This window comes from Leptosomus discolor, chromosome 15, assembly GCF_034619465.1.
Source record: "Leptosomus discolor isolate bLepDis1 chromosome 15, bLepDis1.hap2, whole genome shotgun sequence".
In the NCBI taxonomy this organism is placed as follows: domain Eukaryota; kingdom Metazoa; phylum Chordata; class Aves; order Leptosomiformes; family Leptosomidae; genus Leptosomus; species Leptosomus discolor.
Window position 1 is genome coordinate 12626921 of NC_141405.1, and position 17372 is coordinate 12644292.

Genomic DNA, 17372 nt, shown 5'->3' on the forward strand with positions numbered 1-17372 from the left:
TAAGTCTACAATATATTTAAAAACACCAACTGGACTAACAACCTATGGAGCAGAGTCTACCTTTAAGCAGGAGATGCGATGAGTCAGCATACGGAATGAAGACCACACTAATTCTGTCCTCTGCTATGAGATGATCCACAGCAAAGGAACTTGTACCCCTTTTTCTCTAGTGGTTTTCCCTATGCATTCACATTTATGCAGAGATTTAAAAGAAGGGACAGAAAGCACACACTAACCAAAGGCAGGACACAACTGAGTCATCTCAGCATCCAGTCTACTTAGACTCACTTTTTTTTTTTTATTTTTTAACTTAAAACAAATACTTAGCATATCCCTTTATCAAAAAGCACACTGTTTCAAGAGCTTTTAGGATTTAAACATTTTCATATTACATTGCAAGTGCTTTTTTTAATACATCAAAATTATTTTTGGTCTTCTCTTCTGCTGTTTTGGATCTTTCTTTTCTTTTCCATTTTTATTTCATGGAGCGTAACAGCTCTTATAACTTCAATTCCTTAATGTATGATTCCACAAGACACAGCAAACAGACTGTTGCCGAAAGTCTGTGCAGGCCCACCACATACTTCACGCCAGCTCCGCTGCCTGCCAGACCTCTCTGTGAGCCACTTCAATGCAACAGAAAACCACCAAAAATAGCAAAAAAAAAAAAAAAAAGCAGACCTCAGCAGCTTATGAAACATCTGATGAGCTTCAAGGCCAGCACAACCTGCAGTTGGAAGCACTGCAGAAAACAAGACCTTCCCCTCCCGTGCTCCGTTTCAGCAGCAGTGAAACACTAGATTAGCTCAGATGCTCATGAAAGCACAGCCTATGTTTTGAAAAAGTGAGACCCCAGATTCTTCTGAGTCACTTTTCCCAAATATCACAAGTCAGAGCCTCCTTACATTCTGTAAGGATAACAATTGTATTACTTCTCAGCTCTCAAAAACTTGAGATGATCTCCAACTTCTTCCAATCTTTTTTCAAGTCTCCCAGCAAACCCTTTCATTTCTCCTCACAGAGCTACAAACCCCATTAATACCCTGTCCATATCCTAAAGCAAAACACAGCGGCCTATGTCCTCATCTTTCCCATGTAGTAACTGAATTCTCCTCTTCTATTTTTCTAATCTGTACATGGCATGATGCCAAAATCATCCTCTTCACCATTATTCTTGCCAGTTTTGTTGCTTGCTTAAATAATCAGCTTGTTCTGGTTCAAATTTGAACTTACCCCCACACGGAATTTTATATGAGTACATTCACCCTTCTCTGGTCTACGTCTTACTCTTTTTAATCTTATTTAAGTCTCTGCCTTCCCTCATCGCTACACAGGTCTTCTTCACCTCTCTAGAAAGACCAGACGATAACAGTGTCACCTAAGGAGGGAAACTCTTTTCAAGAGTCAGCTTCCATCATTTATAGTTTCCAATCACTTTCCTTCTGTGTTTACCACACTGATGTTGTAACCAACAAGCCTGCCCACGACTGAAGTATACAAACTGCGTGTATATGCCTTGTCTGCTCAGATTATTTTCTGCCTGGAACACCCAAAATATGTCCATGGGACAACACAAAGTGATACATTTTTCACGTATTCTCAGTCTAAAAAACAAAACAAAACAAAAAACATTACACAGATAATTATGTGTTTGTATCTTCATAAATAAATCAGACTTGTACCTTACACCTAGTAAAATAATGTACCATACACTGTGCTAAGACACTAACATTTCAGATACTTTTTTGAGGAAATTGATACTTCAATGGAAACTAAAGCTATTTTTTCCCAGCTGTGACAAGAAAAAAAGGAAGAAAAAGGGTAAGCAAATTATCTGCTCCATGTCAGTAAAAATCAGAATTTAAAAGCAACTTCTATCAACACATTCATCCATATCACCTCTGAAACAAAACCACACATTATTCTTCGTTTCTCTAAGTGATTTAGAAAACCTGAGTTTAACTGCAGTACAAAGTGCAAACACTTTTTCTGTTACATGGTAACCTGACTTCTTACCAACGTGCAAACTAAGAGGCTTATACTTCATGAGCTATATCTGAGATTTATCTGAAGAGCAAGAATTTTCGAAGAATCACTGTATATTAAAATTATCTTTGAAACTTTATGGAGTACAAAGAATAAGATAACGAATAAAAGCTTCAAAATCATTTGCATGCGAGAACACTGCTAGCAAGTGTCAACAAACAAATGCCCAACTACATGTTTCATGCTTTAGAAGCAATTAAAAACCAAGCCAAGTACTGACTCCTTGTTAAAACACGCAATAAAAATGTCTCTTGCTATAACCCAACGGGAGATTATTAAAAAGGACTTGCAGAGGAAGTAAAGGCTGAAAAGCTAAGAAGCTTCACCTACTTGTGTCTCTTCTAGCCCTAAGCCATGAAATTTCATCCAACCGTATCTATACTGCACCTAATCACCACGTCTGACTACAGCAAGGTTTATTTTTTTGTTTAAAGCACCTTTTCTAAGAAGTTATCTATTTTTGATCAGCAGATGGTGAAACAGAGATACCACCATTCTTTTTAGTAAGCTGTTCCATCGCTGCTAAAAATATGCACTTAGTTCAAACCTTGAGAGTTTACTTTACAGCCTCTGGGGTTTTATACCTGTGCGTGATCCATCAGCCAGCCTTTCAGTACTCTACTTCATCCCCATAAAAGTCTACATACATCACCCAGACATCTTGAGCTCCTTTTTGATAAAACAAACATACTGAACTAAGTCACTCACTATTTGGGATTTCCTCCAGCCTTTGATTCGTTTTAGCACTCGTCCCCTTAAACCCTTGCAGTTTTGCAAGGTTCTTTAACGCAGATTCTGATTCCAGAACCACATGAAGTTCCAGCACCTCTCGGTACTCCCTGATACATCTCCCCTGTGACCACACAATCATCTCTGCTTTTAGACATCATCCCAGAACAGGCACCTCATGATTTCTCTACAGTCATGACTTTCAAATGCACTCTACTACTACTTTTCAGAATGGTTTCCTACCCTGTAGATCTGGCCTGCATTCCTTTGGAGATGCTTTTTTTTTTTTTTTAAATAGATTGACCAAGTCCATATTTCATCCTCATTATTTCTGAGGACAACTTTTACCCACATTGATATAATCTGCAAATATTTACCAGCAATTGCATTTACTTCACATCACTAACAACAGGATCAAGTACCAACATCAAGTGGTGATCAACTATTTTTTTTCATTATTTAGCACTAAGCCGCACATTGTGCTAACCAGCCTGCGTACTCCCAGAATTCTCTATTGGAAATACACATAATGTTTTTTTCCAATATGGTGTTGTATTACATGAAACATTTTGCAGTTCTCCCCATCGCTGGAGACACTCGGAATTTGAACGGACAAGGTGCTGAGCAGTCCAATCTAATGTTGAAGTCATTTCTGCTTTCAGCAGGGGCGTGGCTGGAGGTCCTTTCCACAATTCTTACTGTAAAACCCAAAATTAACACTGAAATGAAATTCATTCCAGTCAACTTTATATTAATTTTGTTACGCTTCATAAAGCTATGATAATGACATGTCTCTGGCTTTTTTACTTTATAGCTCTGATTCTACAAATGCTCAATTCCACATGCATCTTTACGCACATGAGCTGTCTTGCTGAAGTCAACAGGAATGCTTAGTTCAGCAGGGACATAACTGTTTGTCAATTTGCTCGTGTTTTTCCTTTTATTTGGTGCACATGGACAAACAGAAAGGTGATGTGTTCACCTAAATATTCATTAAGACATTCTGAAATTTTGAATATTGAGAATTTTACTCCCACAAATACTCAATCGTACAGCACACACAAAGATGATGCTTTGTAAAAGTTTATGATTCGCAGCACTGATGAGGACAGAACAGGACAGAAGCACATGCAGCAGCTGCAGCAGAATCACACAAATAAATGCAAAGAAACAAAGACTCCAATCACATATAGGCCTCCTTTAGCCCTATAAAAATGATGTATTGCAAAATTACAAAGATTTCCACTAGCTCTTCAAGTAACTTACTAAAGCCCCAGCACCCTTCAGTGGCAAAACAGTAGCAATGAAAACTTAACTGAAGAATGTAACGTTTATTCTCTATGCCATCCAATGTGGAATAGCTGCAGAATAAATACGGTCCCGCCCCTCCGACTGCTTTATCTAGGTCAAAAAACTCCTTAAAGGCAGGAAGTCGCAGGAAACAAATGTCACTACACATCAACTTTTTATCATGAAAACAAGCAAGACAGTAGATAAACCCACCACCTTCCCATATTTCAGTATGAAGTTCCATGAAGGACATCAGCTTATTACTAAACACAAGACTGTTGTGAAAGCTCCCTATAGGCTGTAAAGGAGATGGCTTCACACTATCACACGACCAATTCATAATTTTCTTTAAAACACTGGAAAAACATATAATTTCACATATTTTTACATAAGTTAATGGGACTTAAGAAGTCTTGAAGGCACTGCTGGATTTACTGAAAAATACAGTAAATCAGATGCACAATCATCTTATTTGGAGTAACTTAGGCATGACACCGAGAAAACCTTTAGCTTTGTGCACGAGAATTAAACATGCCCTCCCCCCCAAAAACACCACACCACTAAAAACCAAAACCAACAGCTGCAGAATTCCTCCACAGCAGAATTATTCTCTAAAACACATATACCTTCATGAAGAACTCATACTTACAAGACAACACATTTCCTAATTATAAGTAAATTAATTATACACACTTATTTTGAAAAGCAAGGGTGAAAGATTAACTTATTTAACTTACACTTAACCGATAGCAAAAGTTGTCTCTTCCTACTCAAACATGGTGCATTTCACAACCGAAGACCAGTATTGTATTTTGACTTAATCAATGCAAAGCAAAGAATTATTTAATTTATGTATCTCTTACCTCATTATTATTACTGAAGGTAAGAATCTCAAAACTTTCTTTCCACTACAGATTCTTGGAACAGACAATTTTAACACTGACTTTCCACCTTTAAACCAAAACAATACTAATCTTGCTTCTGTCATAGAACCGGAACTTCACAGGCAATAAAGAAGCCATCGATTTTTAAGATTATTTCCCCATTCACAGTATTTCATGTAACTATACAGAGAATGTACTTACTCCTACAGATAAGAACATTTGTAAGATTAGTAGAATTGTAGAATTGGGTAAGGAAGTTTCATATACATATCAATCACACCAACAGAAAAAGCAAGGCAATTGCGAATTAATCCAAAAATAAAACTGTTTAAGCTTTACCTCAACTACCTGACTGGTGTGTGACAATCTGCAATACTGTTTCAGTAACAAGAAAAAAAAATTACTCATAAGGTGTGTGCAATTGAGAGGGAAACGTGAAAAAAATGAGATGACTGAAACAACTGTAACACGAATTATGACTATAGAAACTTCACGCTCATCTCTCTCTTTTCATTTCAAATACTATGCACTCTACCTTCTTCCTCCCACATTCCTTTTCAATCAGATCTGCTTATGTGAGAACACTACTGCTACTGAGCTTGACATTTGCAAATCCTACTTTAAAGCAGCCAAAAACCAGCCTCTAAACATAGCCCTGTTAACCTTATTAGTCATTATGGCATGGGACACAGTGTCTGCTAAAGAAAGTAAATAAAAGTTTCTGGAGCCTGATTCTTAAGTCACAGCCAACTCCAACGTTTCTTAGTTTTATGCTTAGAGATCATTTGATCATTCATAGCTTTAACACCACCAGTATGGAACTCCAAAACACTCCTCTGAACACAAATCAATCGCAAGGTCTCGGAAACATTTCAGCCAGCTGTCTTCCTCACGAGCAACCGTATCTGTCAAAAGCGTGGTCAAGAAAGGGAAAAAGCAGGTGCCAATCTGGCCTGAGCTACTAATTTATACTGAGATACATATTCCCTGAAAAAAGTGTTTTGTTTGATTTCTTAAAGTATCCAAGACTTACAAGAAAAATCTTTAAAACAGAAACCATAAGCCAAAACCAAGCAAAGAACATTCTTCCTAAGCAAGCAAGTAACACCACCTAAGGAGATGTCATGATGTGCTCACCACAACTGTCAAGCCAAATCTCAGTTGTCTCCAGTGAGAAATTTTCACCGAGCACACATGCAGCACAGCTCCAACGCATGCAGCAAGCGCAACTTTGTATGTAATTTAAGTAACTGCAGTAAGATGACAGAAGAAAGTGCCCTGATACATTAGAGGCTCTCTACAACCTGCTGCGCTATCTCCTGCTCAGGTAACGCCGAACACAATAAACTTTGCCAAGGAGTTTCCCAAGTTATGGATATACTTGCTCCTTGTTCAGAATCTACTGGCTTTCATTGGCAGGAAAGTTTCGACTACTTAAAAGGCAGTAATAACCCCACTTTGTAGATCCACACCACAAGACCAAACTAAAAATATTGATTCAGCCCTCTGTATACTTGGGGGAAAAGCACGAGAACACAAACAAATTTTTAGTTTGCAGCCATACAGGCTTGACTTTGGAATAATCGGCAGACGTTAAGCTGAAGTAAAAAGTACTTGCTGAGGTTTACTGTAAGAGTTCCCATAGTCCGTAATGTAAAGACGACTACAAAATGAATGACAGAATGGGAGAATTATTTACTGTCTCTAATCATAAAAGAGCTAACTTAAGTTGCAACAAATTAAATTACCAGGTATCAAGTTAAAAAAACTCAGTAAAAAGAGGTATTTTTCCCAACATGGGTTCCAATTACACTGGGGAACTCACTGCCCAGGGATGCTGTGGATACTGGAGGGTTACAGGGGCTAACAAGAAAAAAAAATATTTTTTTTTAAAAAAGAGAGAACAAAACACAAACAGTAAATTATTTTAACTCAAAAAGGAATCAACTCTGACTTCGGGATTCAAAAGAAAAAACAAGGGAAATGCAACCGTTTGCCTTTATCCATTTTTATGCTCCTCCCGAGGCATCTGGTACTGACTGCTCTTGGGGGCAGGTAACGGACTAGACGCATCTTTGCTCTGACCTAGAAATGCTGTATTTATGTTAGTGGTATCTTCTTTATGATTCACAAATCTACTTCCACCAACCCAAAACTAATTACTGAAATACATTGTTTTGTCAAAATGAACAAGGCATTGTCTTGGAACAGTCAAGCCCAAGATGTCAGGATCTTCATGAATTCAAATGCTAATATGCAAAGCACATCCAAGAAACCCAAAAATAAAAACAAAACAAAACAAAACAAAAACTTCTTCAGAGATAAGCTGAACCCAGAAGTCAGTCTGCTTTTTCCAGCTGTATCTGTTACATCTGTCTGGAATCCTGCCTCTCCTAAAGCTGTGCACAAGAGCTCTGTCAACAACTGCTGTTGTGCCCAGCACAAAAGGTATTTTTCAAGCTTAGTACCCCAAAAGTCAAATATTAATGTTGTTATTTACCTAGCAATATAGCCTAACAATGCTTTCACTGAAGTCAGGGGAAATTTGATGAGCATCAAATGAAAACAATTAAAAAACATTAACTTTATGAACTGGAGAGGGACAGTCCATGCATCTCAGAGGTGGCTGTAAAAGGCTAATTAAACTTCTTTGATATGTGTGTATTTAACAGGAGACTCTCAAACCTCTTTCATCCATGCCTCTGTCGGTTACGACGTTGACAGGTGAGCTACCTACTGGACATGAACAAAAAAATTGCTATTTTCCCCCCAGCCCCCATTTTACTCATTGAACAAGATGACAGCTGGTTTGTACACAGACAAGTACGTATGTGAGTCTGTCAAGAATCGGAAAGACAAAAACACACTTCCCACTGCTATTACCTCCTGCTTGATAACTTAAACATTTGAATTGTGAGCAAGGCTTCCAGGGAAGTATTAAAAATAGCAACAAGAACAGTTATCTCAACACACAGTAATTCCGTGCTTCATGGCATTTATATCTGCAGAAAGAAAGACGCCTTTATTACAGGTAGAAGCATACTCTAACATTAATAATTTAGTTTCGCCAGATGTTAAAAAGCTGTGTTTTGCAGGAGACTACAAAGTTGTATTTCTGTTTTTCCCTTCCAAAACCACGAAGTTCAATAACATTAACAATGCAATCATACTCAAACACTGTGCTGAAATAATAAAAAAGGCCAAGGACACTGGAACTACATACAATTATTAGTGACAACTAAATAAGACATTTGCAGTCTGTAACACTATTTTACTTGGAGTCATCTGTAAGTCACTACTAATTAATCAGATAAAACAGAGATGGACCCTCCATTCTTGGTTTCCAAGATCACTTAAAACCAGAAGGAACGGGCGATCCTGATTTTTTTAAACTCCACTTGCCATTAACATTTCAAATGATTGTGTAGTCATAGGCAAAGCATATTACTGGCAACACAGCAGGATTAAACAACAACAAAAATAGATCCAGTGATTACTTGAGCTGGAGGCTAGCAATCATCACTCTTGAACCCACACCAAAACTACTTTCTTTCCAATCACGTTTCAACGGTTAATTAATGTTTACAGTATACTGAAGTAACTAAGTTTGATTCTTAAAATCCAGCAGATCATCTTCAGTGTGACCAGCAAAATCTACAACGAAACTCAAGAACACAGCTACAAACAGTATTAGTCATCAGTAATTCACAGTAACGACTTGCTATATGCAGATAACGCCTGCTTTGAATTTGCCTGAAGACTCCTGTGTTAAAAAAAAAAAAGCTTTCCAAATAATGAAGCTATTTCCCTATACAACTCCAGTAAGACTTCCCTCTCATAAAAAGACTTATTTTTTAAAAAAAGCAATAAAGCAGGATTTGATCTTAATCACTAATCTAACTATGACCCTGTAGATTTTGCCTGCCCTTCGAGATAAAACTCATCCCTGTGCCTGTTGACTAAAGAAATCCTAGTTCGCCCAGCGTACACACTGCCCCATTGTTCCCAGTCAGGACTGAAGGCATGCCACCTCCTGCTTACAAGGCTCGCCAGGAGATCACACCTACATTCTGTAACCAGGAGATAACTACCTCAACCAGCTTACAGATCTTGAAACCGAAGGCTACTAGTGTGCAGTCTAAGAAATGGTGTAGTCACTGAACACTGCCAGCTTCAAGGAAACGCTAGTTTCTGTAACACCACCCACATCCACTCGTGAAGAAATTTTAACTGCACAGAAGTTTTCATCGTTGTTCAATAAGTGACACAAAAAATCCTCCAGAATTCTCTTTCTACTTAAAAAGTGACACTGACAGAAAAAAAATAAAAGAAAGTACAAGTCAATAATTGCATGAAGAAGCAGTACTTTTCCTGAGGTCTTAAGCATTTAACAGAATGCTACTAAATTACTTAAAGTAATTCTAGACTGTTCGTAATCAACATATATAATGCACAATAACTTGCTTGTAATTAGTGCATTATACCAAACTGTTTACAAAGACAAAAAGTATTTGATCTGTATTTCATAAACGTGTTAGATTAGAATAGAGATTAACCACATGCCAAATTATTATTAATATTAAAAAGCAGAAAGCAAAAATAGAAATCACAGTTAAAGGTCAAACAAGTCCTCCAACTGCATTCATGATTATACAACTCTACACATACTGGCACTGCTAAACCCTTTCGGAATGAGCATTTCCTAGAAAGCACAAAGGTAAGACAACTGGATTTTTCACAGAGCAACCAGGTGGGGAAACTAACATTATGACATCAAAGTGGCAAATACACACCATCAACGTCCTAAACACAGTTTAAAAACTTGTCAGGCATTAAGACTGTGTCACTAACGGCATGTGTTTTGTAACGGTAAAACAACTCATAATCTTTTAGGTATTTCTTAGTCGAGACAGCTACTACACTAAACCAAAACACTTTCACTTTTCTTGCATGTGACTTCTCAAAACATAGATTACTTATTTACAGTTAAACGTATCCTTAACCATAGCAGGTAGGCCTCACATACTCCCCTAGAAAAATATTTTGCAAAGACGGTTAGTGTTTGGTAATGGTAAAGGAATGTATGACCATTTACAAACTCTTAATAATTTGTTGTCACGTAAGGAAACACGTTTTCAAACACTAAGACTAGCCGAAGTATTTCACGTGGATGATTCAGCTCACCCATAAAAATAAACGTTACAATTGGGCAAAGACGCAGAAACTACGACAAAATCCGAAGGCAATCACACGCACAAAACAATCCCCCTACATTCTGCAAAAGCACTGAGGGCGTTAGATTTACTCAGCACTGACCTTAAATTCAGAAATCCCAGATATGTGGACACCACTTGACTGGTTTCCTTTGAAGCACGTAAACAACACTCAAGGGTGTATCCAATTCTACTTGCTAACTGCAATACCTCCAAGCACTGCTGCAGACGGATTTGCTCCCAAATTCACAACAGATACTGCTACGTGCAAGACACAGCAAGGGAGGAGGGTGACCGTTTGCCAACCACCAGCCCCGGCGCTGCCGGGGTCTCACGCTTCCCACATGTACCACCGGCTGCTGGAGGGACCCGACTGGGAGGCGGACGTGCCGGCGGGGCCGGGGCCACGGGAGAAAGGACACGTTCGAGGGCAGCAGGCGGAGGCGCCGGTGCCCGGGTGGTGCCGGGCGGCGGGGAGAAGGGCCGGCGGGGAAGGAGGCCTAGGGCACCGCTCGCGTGTGCCGCCAGGACGGGTCCGGTTCCCCGCCTGTCAGGCACCGTGTGCCAGCCAAACGGCAACGGGGACACCCGGCGCGGATGAGCAGCGGCACCCCCCGCGCCGCCACGGCCGGTCCTCCCGGGGAGGACGGGGCAGCCGGGCACGGCGAGGCGCCGGCGGGTGGGCCCGGGCCGGGCCGGGCCCAGCGGGCCCCGGCGTGACGGGGGAGGACAACAGGCCCGGCCCCCGCTTTACTCACACTCGGGGCAGCTGCAGCGGCGGCGCCCCCCGCCTCTGGAACACGCCGTCCACGAAGACACCGTTCTTGCCGAGGCAGCGCAGGTAGAAGTCCCCTCCGCCGCCGCCGGTGGCAGCTGCGGGGTCCCCCTGAGGCGGAGGCGGCGGCCCGTCCGCGCCGGCCGGTGGCGGCGGCGGGGGAGCAGCGGTGAAGATCTCCAGGTGGCGCCGGGAGATGAAGCTGGAGTGGCCCATGCTCACGTCCACCGAGCCCTGCGACGAGTTGCGGCCGATGGTCACCGAGCGCTTCTTCATGAGGTACTCGAACTCCCGGCCCTCCAGCCGCGCCACGGCCGCCGCCGCCGCCGCCGCCATCTTAGCGAGCGAGGGAGCGGGCCGCCCTCCGCTGCGCCCCTCCGCCCGCACCGGCCCCGCAGCCGCAGCCGCCGCCAGACACAGGCAGGGAAGGGGACGCCGCTCAACCCAACCTGACGCAGTCCGCCGCTGGCTGATGGACGGCGGCGCCGGGCCAATGCGCGGCCCGCACGCCCATGGGGCTATGGCGGCGCGGCCAATGGCGAGCGGCGCCGCGGCCAGCGCCGCGCAGCACGTTCGAGTGTCGGGGCCCGAGAACACGGGAAAGGCCCGGAAAACACGGAGCAGATCCGCACGCGGGGGAGCGGAGCGGCCCTTCTCCGCCCGCGGCGCCGGGAGAAGGGCTGCGCCGAGCCCCGGTCCCTGCCGCGGCGCTGACGGCCCGAGGGAGCAGCGGGACAGCCCCGCCCCGGCCGACCGCGAGGGGAGGCAGGGCCGGACGGCGCGGAGCGTGCTGGCTCAGCCCGGCGGGGCTGGCCTGCCTGCCATCTTCCTCCCCGGAGCCCCTTGCCCTCCCCGGGGAGGGCCGGGGCGGCGGGACCCCGGGCCTCTGGCACCTGCGGGAGGCCGGGCTGCCGCTGCCCGCTCCGAGCAGGGACAGCCCCCCCGCGCTGGGCCCCTGAGCGAGGCCACCGGCACCTCCCGCAGCCCCCGTACGTGTTTTTCAGCCGGCGGATAGCGCAGCGCACACGCCCTCGGCTCGCACTGCGTTCAGAGCGGCACTAAGGGGAGGAGAGGGGGGAACAACCAAGAATAAAAGCAGTACGAGCGCCCAGACATTGCTGGAGGTGGGCTAACCTGGAAAGCATTTTGTAAGTCCTCAGATTTAGCCTCAAAAGACCACGGCGGAGGGGCGGGGGCAGGTTTGGTACATCGTACTCATCTGATGGCCTTTTAAGGGTTAGGTTAAAACTGGAGGTAACTCCCCGTTTTGGAGTTTTGCAACATCCACGTAAAACAAGTACAGTGCTTCAGACGTCAAAGTTTCAGGTAATTTGTGCACGTACCTCACTCGGCTCAGTCCTAGTTTTCTCACAGGAACTAGGGCACTAGAAGTAAGCAAGCGATCTGGCACGACAGAACAGAGTGAGGCACCCAGCTGCTGTAGCACTGTCACTCCTCCCCGAGGGTCATGGTACATGGCAAGGAAGTGTCACAGGTAACAGCCTGGGAAAAACTGACCAGACATCCACACCCGGGGTTTGACTTTAAAAACCTACAGGCTACCAAAAAGGCAAGATCACCTGTACTCAGTTTGTCAAATGTAGCAGATGCAATGAGGATGTTTTACCTGATCAAAATCTTCTAGAAACGTTCGCGAGCTCCTCTGACTGTCCCAAGGACCAGGCGCTCTGTCAGAACTGAGACCTAAACAATTAAGAGACACTTCGGGCTATAAACTGTGAAGAGGGAGCTAAAACATATTTATGTCTATAGACAAACATAAACACAGCCAACACTTCATTGTAGCAGCCCAGATAGCCATACCATATTTTCAAGCATTTTTGCTTAGATGGGGGCTTTTGTTGTTTATCTGGGCTTTTTTACAGTACTCAAGTTCACTGTTATTTATTAATTCAGAAGACATTTAAATACTTTCTTCAGTGGTACACACATGCTCTGCAGGAATTGAAAATAATCTCAAAAAAACCCATTTTTATGCTCCAGACCAAAAAAAAAAAAAAAAAAAAATCAACTCTCTAACAAACATCTAGTAGTAAATTTGAAATTCAAATTTTTTGCACATTTGAGTCAACAGATCTTTAACTGTAGAAATATTTTATGTATGCTTAGGAACAGAACGCAGTGCCTGGTACCTGCAGAATTACAGCAAACCCTATTTTCACGTTGGGATTGTATCAGTGCTTGTTATAAGCAGCTACAACACAATTCCATGCTGGTTAAGTCCATTTATACGATCGCATACGCACATCAGATGCAGTAAAATATAGCAACAGTTTAGAGCTTTGGTTTCTTTTACAGAAAACTTTAGTTAAATCTTGCCCACACTTTGGTATTTAGAATCAGACTTTCTTCTATACCAACATATGTTTGGCACAGAAAATGTGGAGCATCAGAGAGCCAGTTATGACTCCCTGATTCTCAGCTTTTTTTTAATCCCTTGGCTCTGCTGCGACTATAGAAATGTTGTGCCTGCTTTGCTAACCATCGCTTAGGGCTCCTGAGGGGTATGCTGCCTGAAAATTACCAATGATTTCCATCTCCTCACCCCCCCCACACCCGCAAAGGGAGAGCAAACAGGCAGATGGGGAGAGCAGCCAGGTGAATTCCCATTAAGCCAGCAGCACTTTCCACCACTCTTATGGTTGCTCAGTTCGCAAAAGTTAAAGGCATTAATGCTACTTTAAGGTTTCCTGTTAGGTGAATCACAACTGTGTTAATTTGTACTCAGTTATTAACAACATCCAGCACTAACTTCACAAAGCCGATAGACCTTCCTGTTCTTTTCACAACGGAACAGCACAGAGAACACAGCGACTGACACGGGATGCTGGAGAGCCTTGTAATACAGACTGAAATGACTTTTCAAGCACCCAGCCATCAGCACGCTACTCTGTAAAGTGACTGGAGACCAGCAGAAAGTCCGTTTACTTTTGTATTACCAACACTGTAGAGCAAACAACAAAGCCCATTGTCAGAAGCTATACTCATTTTAAGAGGACTGCTGAGATCCTTCTGCCCATGTTTTTCTAAATTGGTGCAGATTTAGTCACTTTCTTTGTGACTACTCAAAATTGCACGGTTACAGGTCACTCCAACCTGCCCACGGGCAGTTCTGTTCCCTGTTGTATACGGCGGGAAACAGCACCTAGATGTGGTGCAATGACTCATGCTCACACGCCATTCTCCAGCGGCGTCCTGGGTTCTCCAGAAATCCACTCCTTGAACATAACCTGGTCCTGATGTTGGAGCTGCATAGCAGATATGTATTATTCCACACATTTTTGTTCCCTGCCAGTTGAGTGTAAGCAAAAGACACTATTTTTCTCTGTCTGCTTTTTGTCCGCCTTAACTCTTCAGGACACAACTAGGGCTCCAAGTTACTGACCAAAATTTAATCTGAGGCACCAAGTTGCTGCAGTTGCCACTGACACTAAACAAGGTCTCAGAGCACTTGCTGCACTCCACCACTTCTGGCCCTTCGAGCCAAGTGGCCCAATGTTATCCAGTCCACATCATGCAGCAGCACCTGTTTGCATCACAGAAATCAAGACCCAGCAGACCTTATCTGCATCATCTAACCTTAAATCAGTCTGGCCCAAGTTTAACAGAAATGTAAGGACTGTGCGACACATTAATACTGTTTCATTTGACCAAACTTCCCTTAACGACTACATATTCTTAGCTGTGTTCTTTGTTTCTTGAAGCTGATGCTGTAGCAACACAAGGGTGTTCATTTACAGCCTCTCATGCTTGGGGCTAGTAAACTGTCACATAATCAAGTTTTCTTTCTTTGGTTTTCTTATTAGACATGCATGCTCTGTACTGAGGGCTATGAAGAGGTGAAGCAGCCTTCTCAAGATGCATATTTTCACAGATCCAAAAGCATGGAACACTACTAGAGGAACACGATGAATAACCAAGTGGATTAAGTGACCCTAATTGCTTACTTCAACAGAACCAGCATTAAACAGCTTTTAAAAGCCATTAGGAGCTATCCATAATCTTTTTATTACAGCAAGTGTCACAAGCTTCCAGTGAGATTTGATTTTTTTTTCAACAAAACCCTACAAAGTTAATTTGCAAAACCACTTCCCAGTAACATTCACATGTGATTTAACAAGATAAGCACTGCAAGTACCAAAACCTGCACAACCGAAGGAAGGATTCCATATGCCAATGTCCCCGCACCTGACAAGCACACGGGTTTTTTTCTATTTACTAGGTGAGAAGCCCCTTGTAAGCGGTAACAACTCCCTCCAACACGGCCTCAAAACCGGTCATACACAACCGCATTTTTAAGCGACCCCGATAACCATACCAGAGCTCTTTACACACTCAAATTTAACAACGCGTGTAAAATTTAGTCCGACTCGTGCTGCCATTTAGGTATTGTCTCACAAACGCATTTTGGTCAAGGGAAAAATGTTTAAAAAGCATCTTGTAATTACTGCAAAATATTAAATGTAATGAATGATGGGAATGGCGTGAAGCTCCCCAGCCAACTCCCGAAGTGACTTTAAACAGGAGAAAACAAAGTGCTATACCTCAAAAGTTGTTTTTATAGGCTTTTTTTTCCCCCTTTACGGCTGTCTTTCGGATCTCTTTACGTAACAAAGAGCAACAAATTAAAAAAAAAAAAAACAACCAAAAAAACCAACCCTCTTCAAAATGCCAAAGGCAGCCAGACGAGCACGCCTTTCTGGAGGGGAAAGGGAGCGGGGCGACCTGGGCCAGTCCTTTGCTGGCACACCGCGGACCTCGGAGGGAAGGGACACCCGCCCGAGCCCCCGCCGGGGTAGCGGGGCAGGCGAAGGCCGCCTGCCCGCCCGCAAACCCGCGCTCCCCTCAGCCCCCCGCGCGCTTCCCGCCCTTCTACCCAGCCTGCCCCGCGCCGCTCATGGCGGCGGCCTCCCCCGCTGGGCCCAGGCCGCCCGGGGGTGCGGGCGGAGCGGAGCTCGGCTCGCCGCTGACGCGTGTTTGTAAACACGGCGAGGCCGTGGGCGGTGCCGGGAGCGCGGCCCCGCCGCGGGGCGGAGGCCCCGCGGCGGGGCCGCGCTCCCGGCGCCGCCCCAGTGTCCGCTGTGAGGTGGAAACGCGAAACCCGCCGTTCAGCCCTGCACGACGGAGGCGCTTTGCCAAAGGAAGAGGCAGCGAGTCTCGGCGCTTCGGTTTTAGGTTTGAAATTTTAAACAGCACAGAGAGAGTTGGACCTGATGCATTTTTAATGTTACGCATTTTGTGTAACGTTAAAAAGCATTTCTAATGTCACTTCTACGCAAGTCACACCACTATGAAGTCTGGAAGCATAATCAGAGACACAGAACCTTATCAGCTGCAACACTCACTGTATTTAACGTTGATCATTAGTTACTGCCGTTAGTTATGACCCCATTTAAGCACAACTCCAAGATTTTTCGTCCAGTTAATCTGCCATTGTTTGCCATGTTCATCCTATCTCCTGACTCGGTCAAGAGACGTGTAACAACTTGGGTTTTAAGCAAACACTTCGAAGTGCCTGTTAAAACATCCCTGAGCCCAAACTGACAACTTTTCCATTTTTGCTGTCAGAATAGATCTGTCTGGAACATCCCTGTGGAAAGCACCTTTGTGGCTTTTTAATTCTTGGAGAGCTCAGGTTGTAGAGAGTATTCTCTATGCGTACACAGCTGTACGTATTTGAATAAAGTGACATAACCTTCCACAAAACCTAAGGCAGGCTGGCATCTCTCTTTTAGAGGAACAGCCCCACTACAACACATAGAGTCTATTGACCACGAGAGGAGAATATTTACTCTTCCTTAATTTTGAGCCGAATTCCTTTTCTGTCTCCTTTTAGCACTCCCACGCCACATACTTTTATGATACGGTATCATGAACAAACTAAACCTTGGGAAAAAAAAAAAAAAAAAAGAGGAAGCAGATTAAGCTGCCAAGGTCCAGCTTATCTGGAAGAGATGTTTCAGGCATCTGAAGGAGGCAACTGCAGCGGTACAGCTATACGTGGCAGATGCAAGTTCTACAAAATAGTAATAAAAGTCATAGTTTGCTTGGTAGAAAAAAGCAGGCGAGTGGGAATGAAGCATGTAAGATTGGGTAGGCAAATGAGTAAATGATACAATTATTGACATTAATCAAACCCAGACAGGAATTACAGAAACGTGAATAAGCTAAATGAAACAGAAAACTAAAGGCAAATTAAAACCTTACTAAGCGTAAACTAATAAGCATCAATAAGAAAAAACTTACTTTAAAACATTCTTTTCATGATAGAGCATTCTAATTTAGCTTTGTCATTTCAGGAGGACAGAAATGAAGCTTTTGTCAAAATCAGTTTGGTTTTGGTTGGTTGGTTTGTTTTTGAGATCAATGCCATTCCCTCAGCCAACAGAAAGCCAAAAAAGAAAAGAACAGTGA

At 43.4% G+C, this 17372-nt stretch overlaps 1 protein-coding gene across 1 annotated transcript in view; it reads right to left on the minus strand.

Moving 5' to 3' along the window:
• The window catches only part of FOXK2 (forkhead box K2), a 47919-nt gene extending 36646 nt beyond the window's left edge, over positions 1 to 11273 (minus strand). The window contains exon 1 of the mRNA XM_086473609.1: positions 10921 to 11273. Within this exon, the coding sequence (XP_086329735.1) occupies positions 10921 to 11273 (353 nt within the window). The remainder of the gene's footprint in view (positions 1 to 10920) is intronic.
• Positions 11274 to 17372: the final 6099 nt, after the last annotated feature.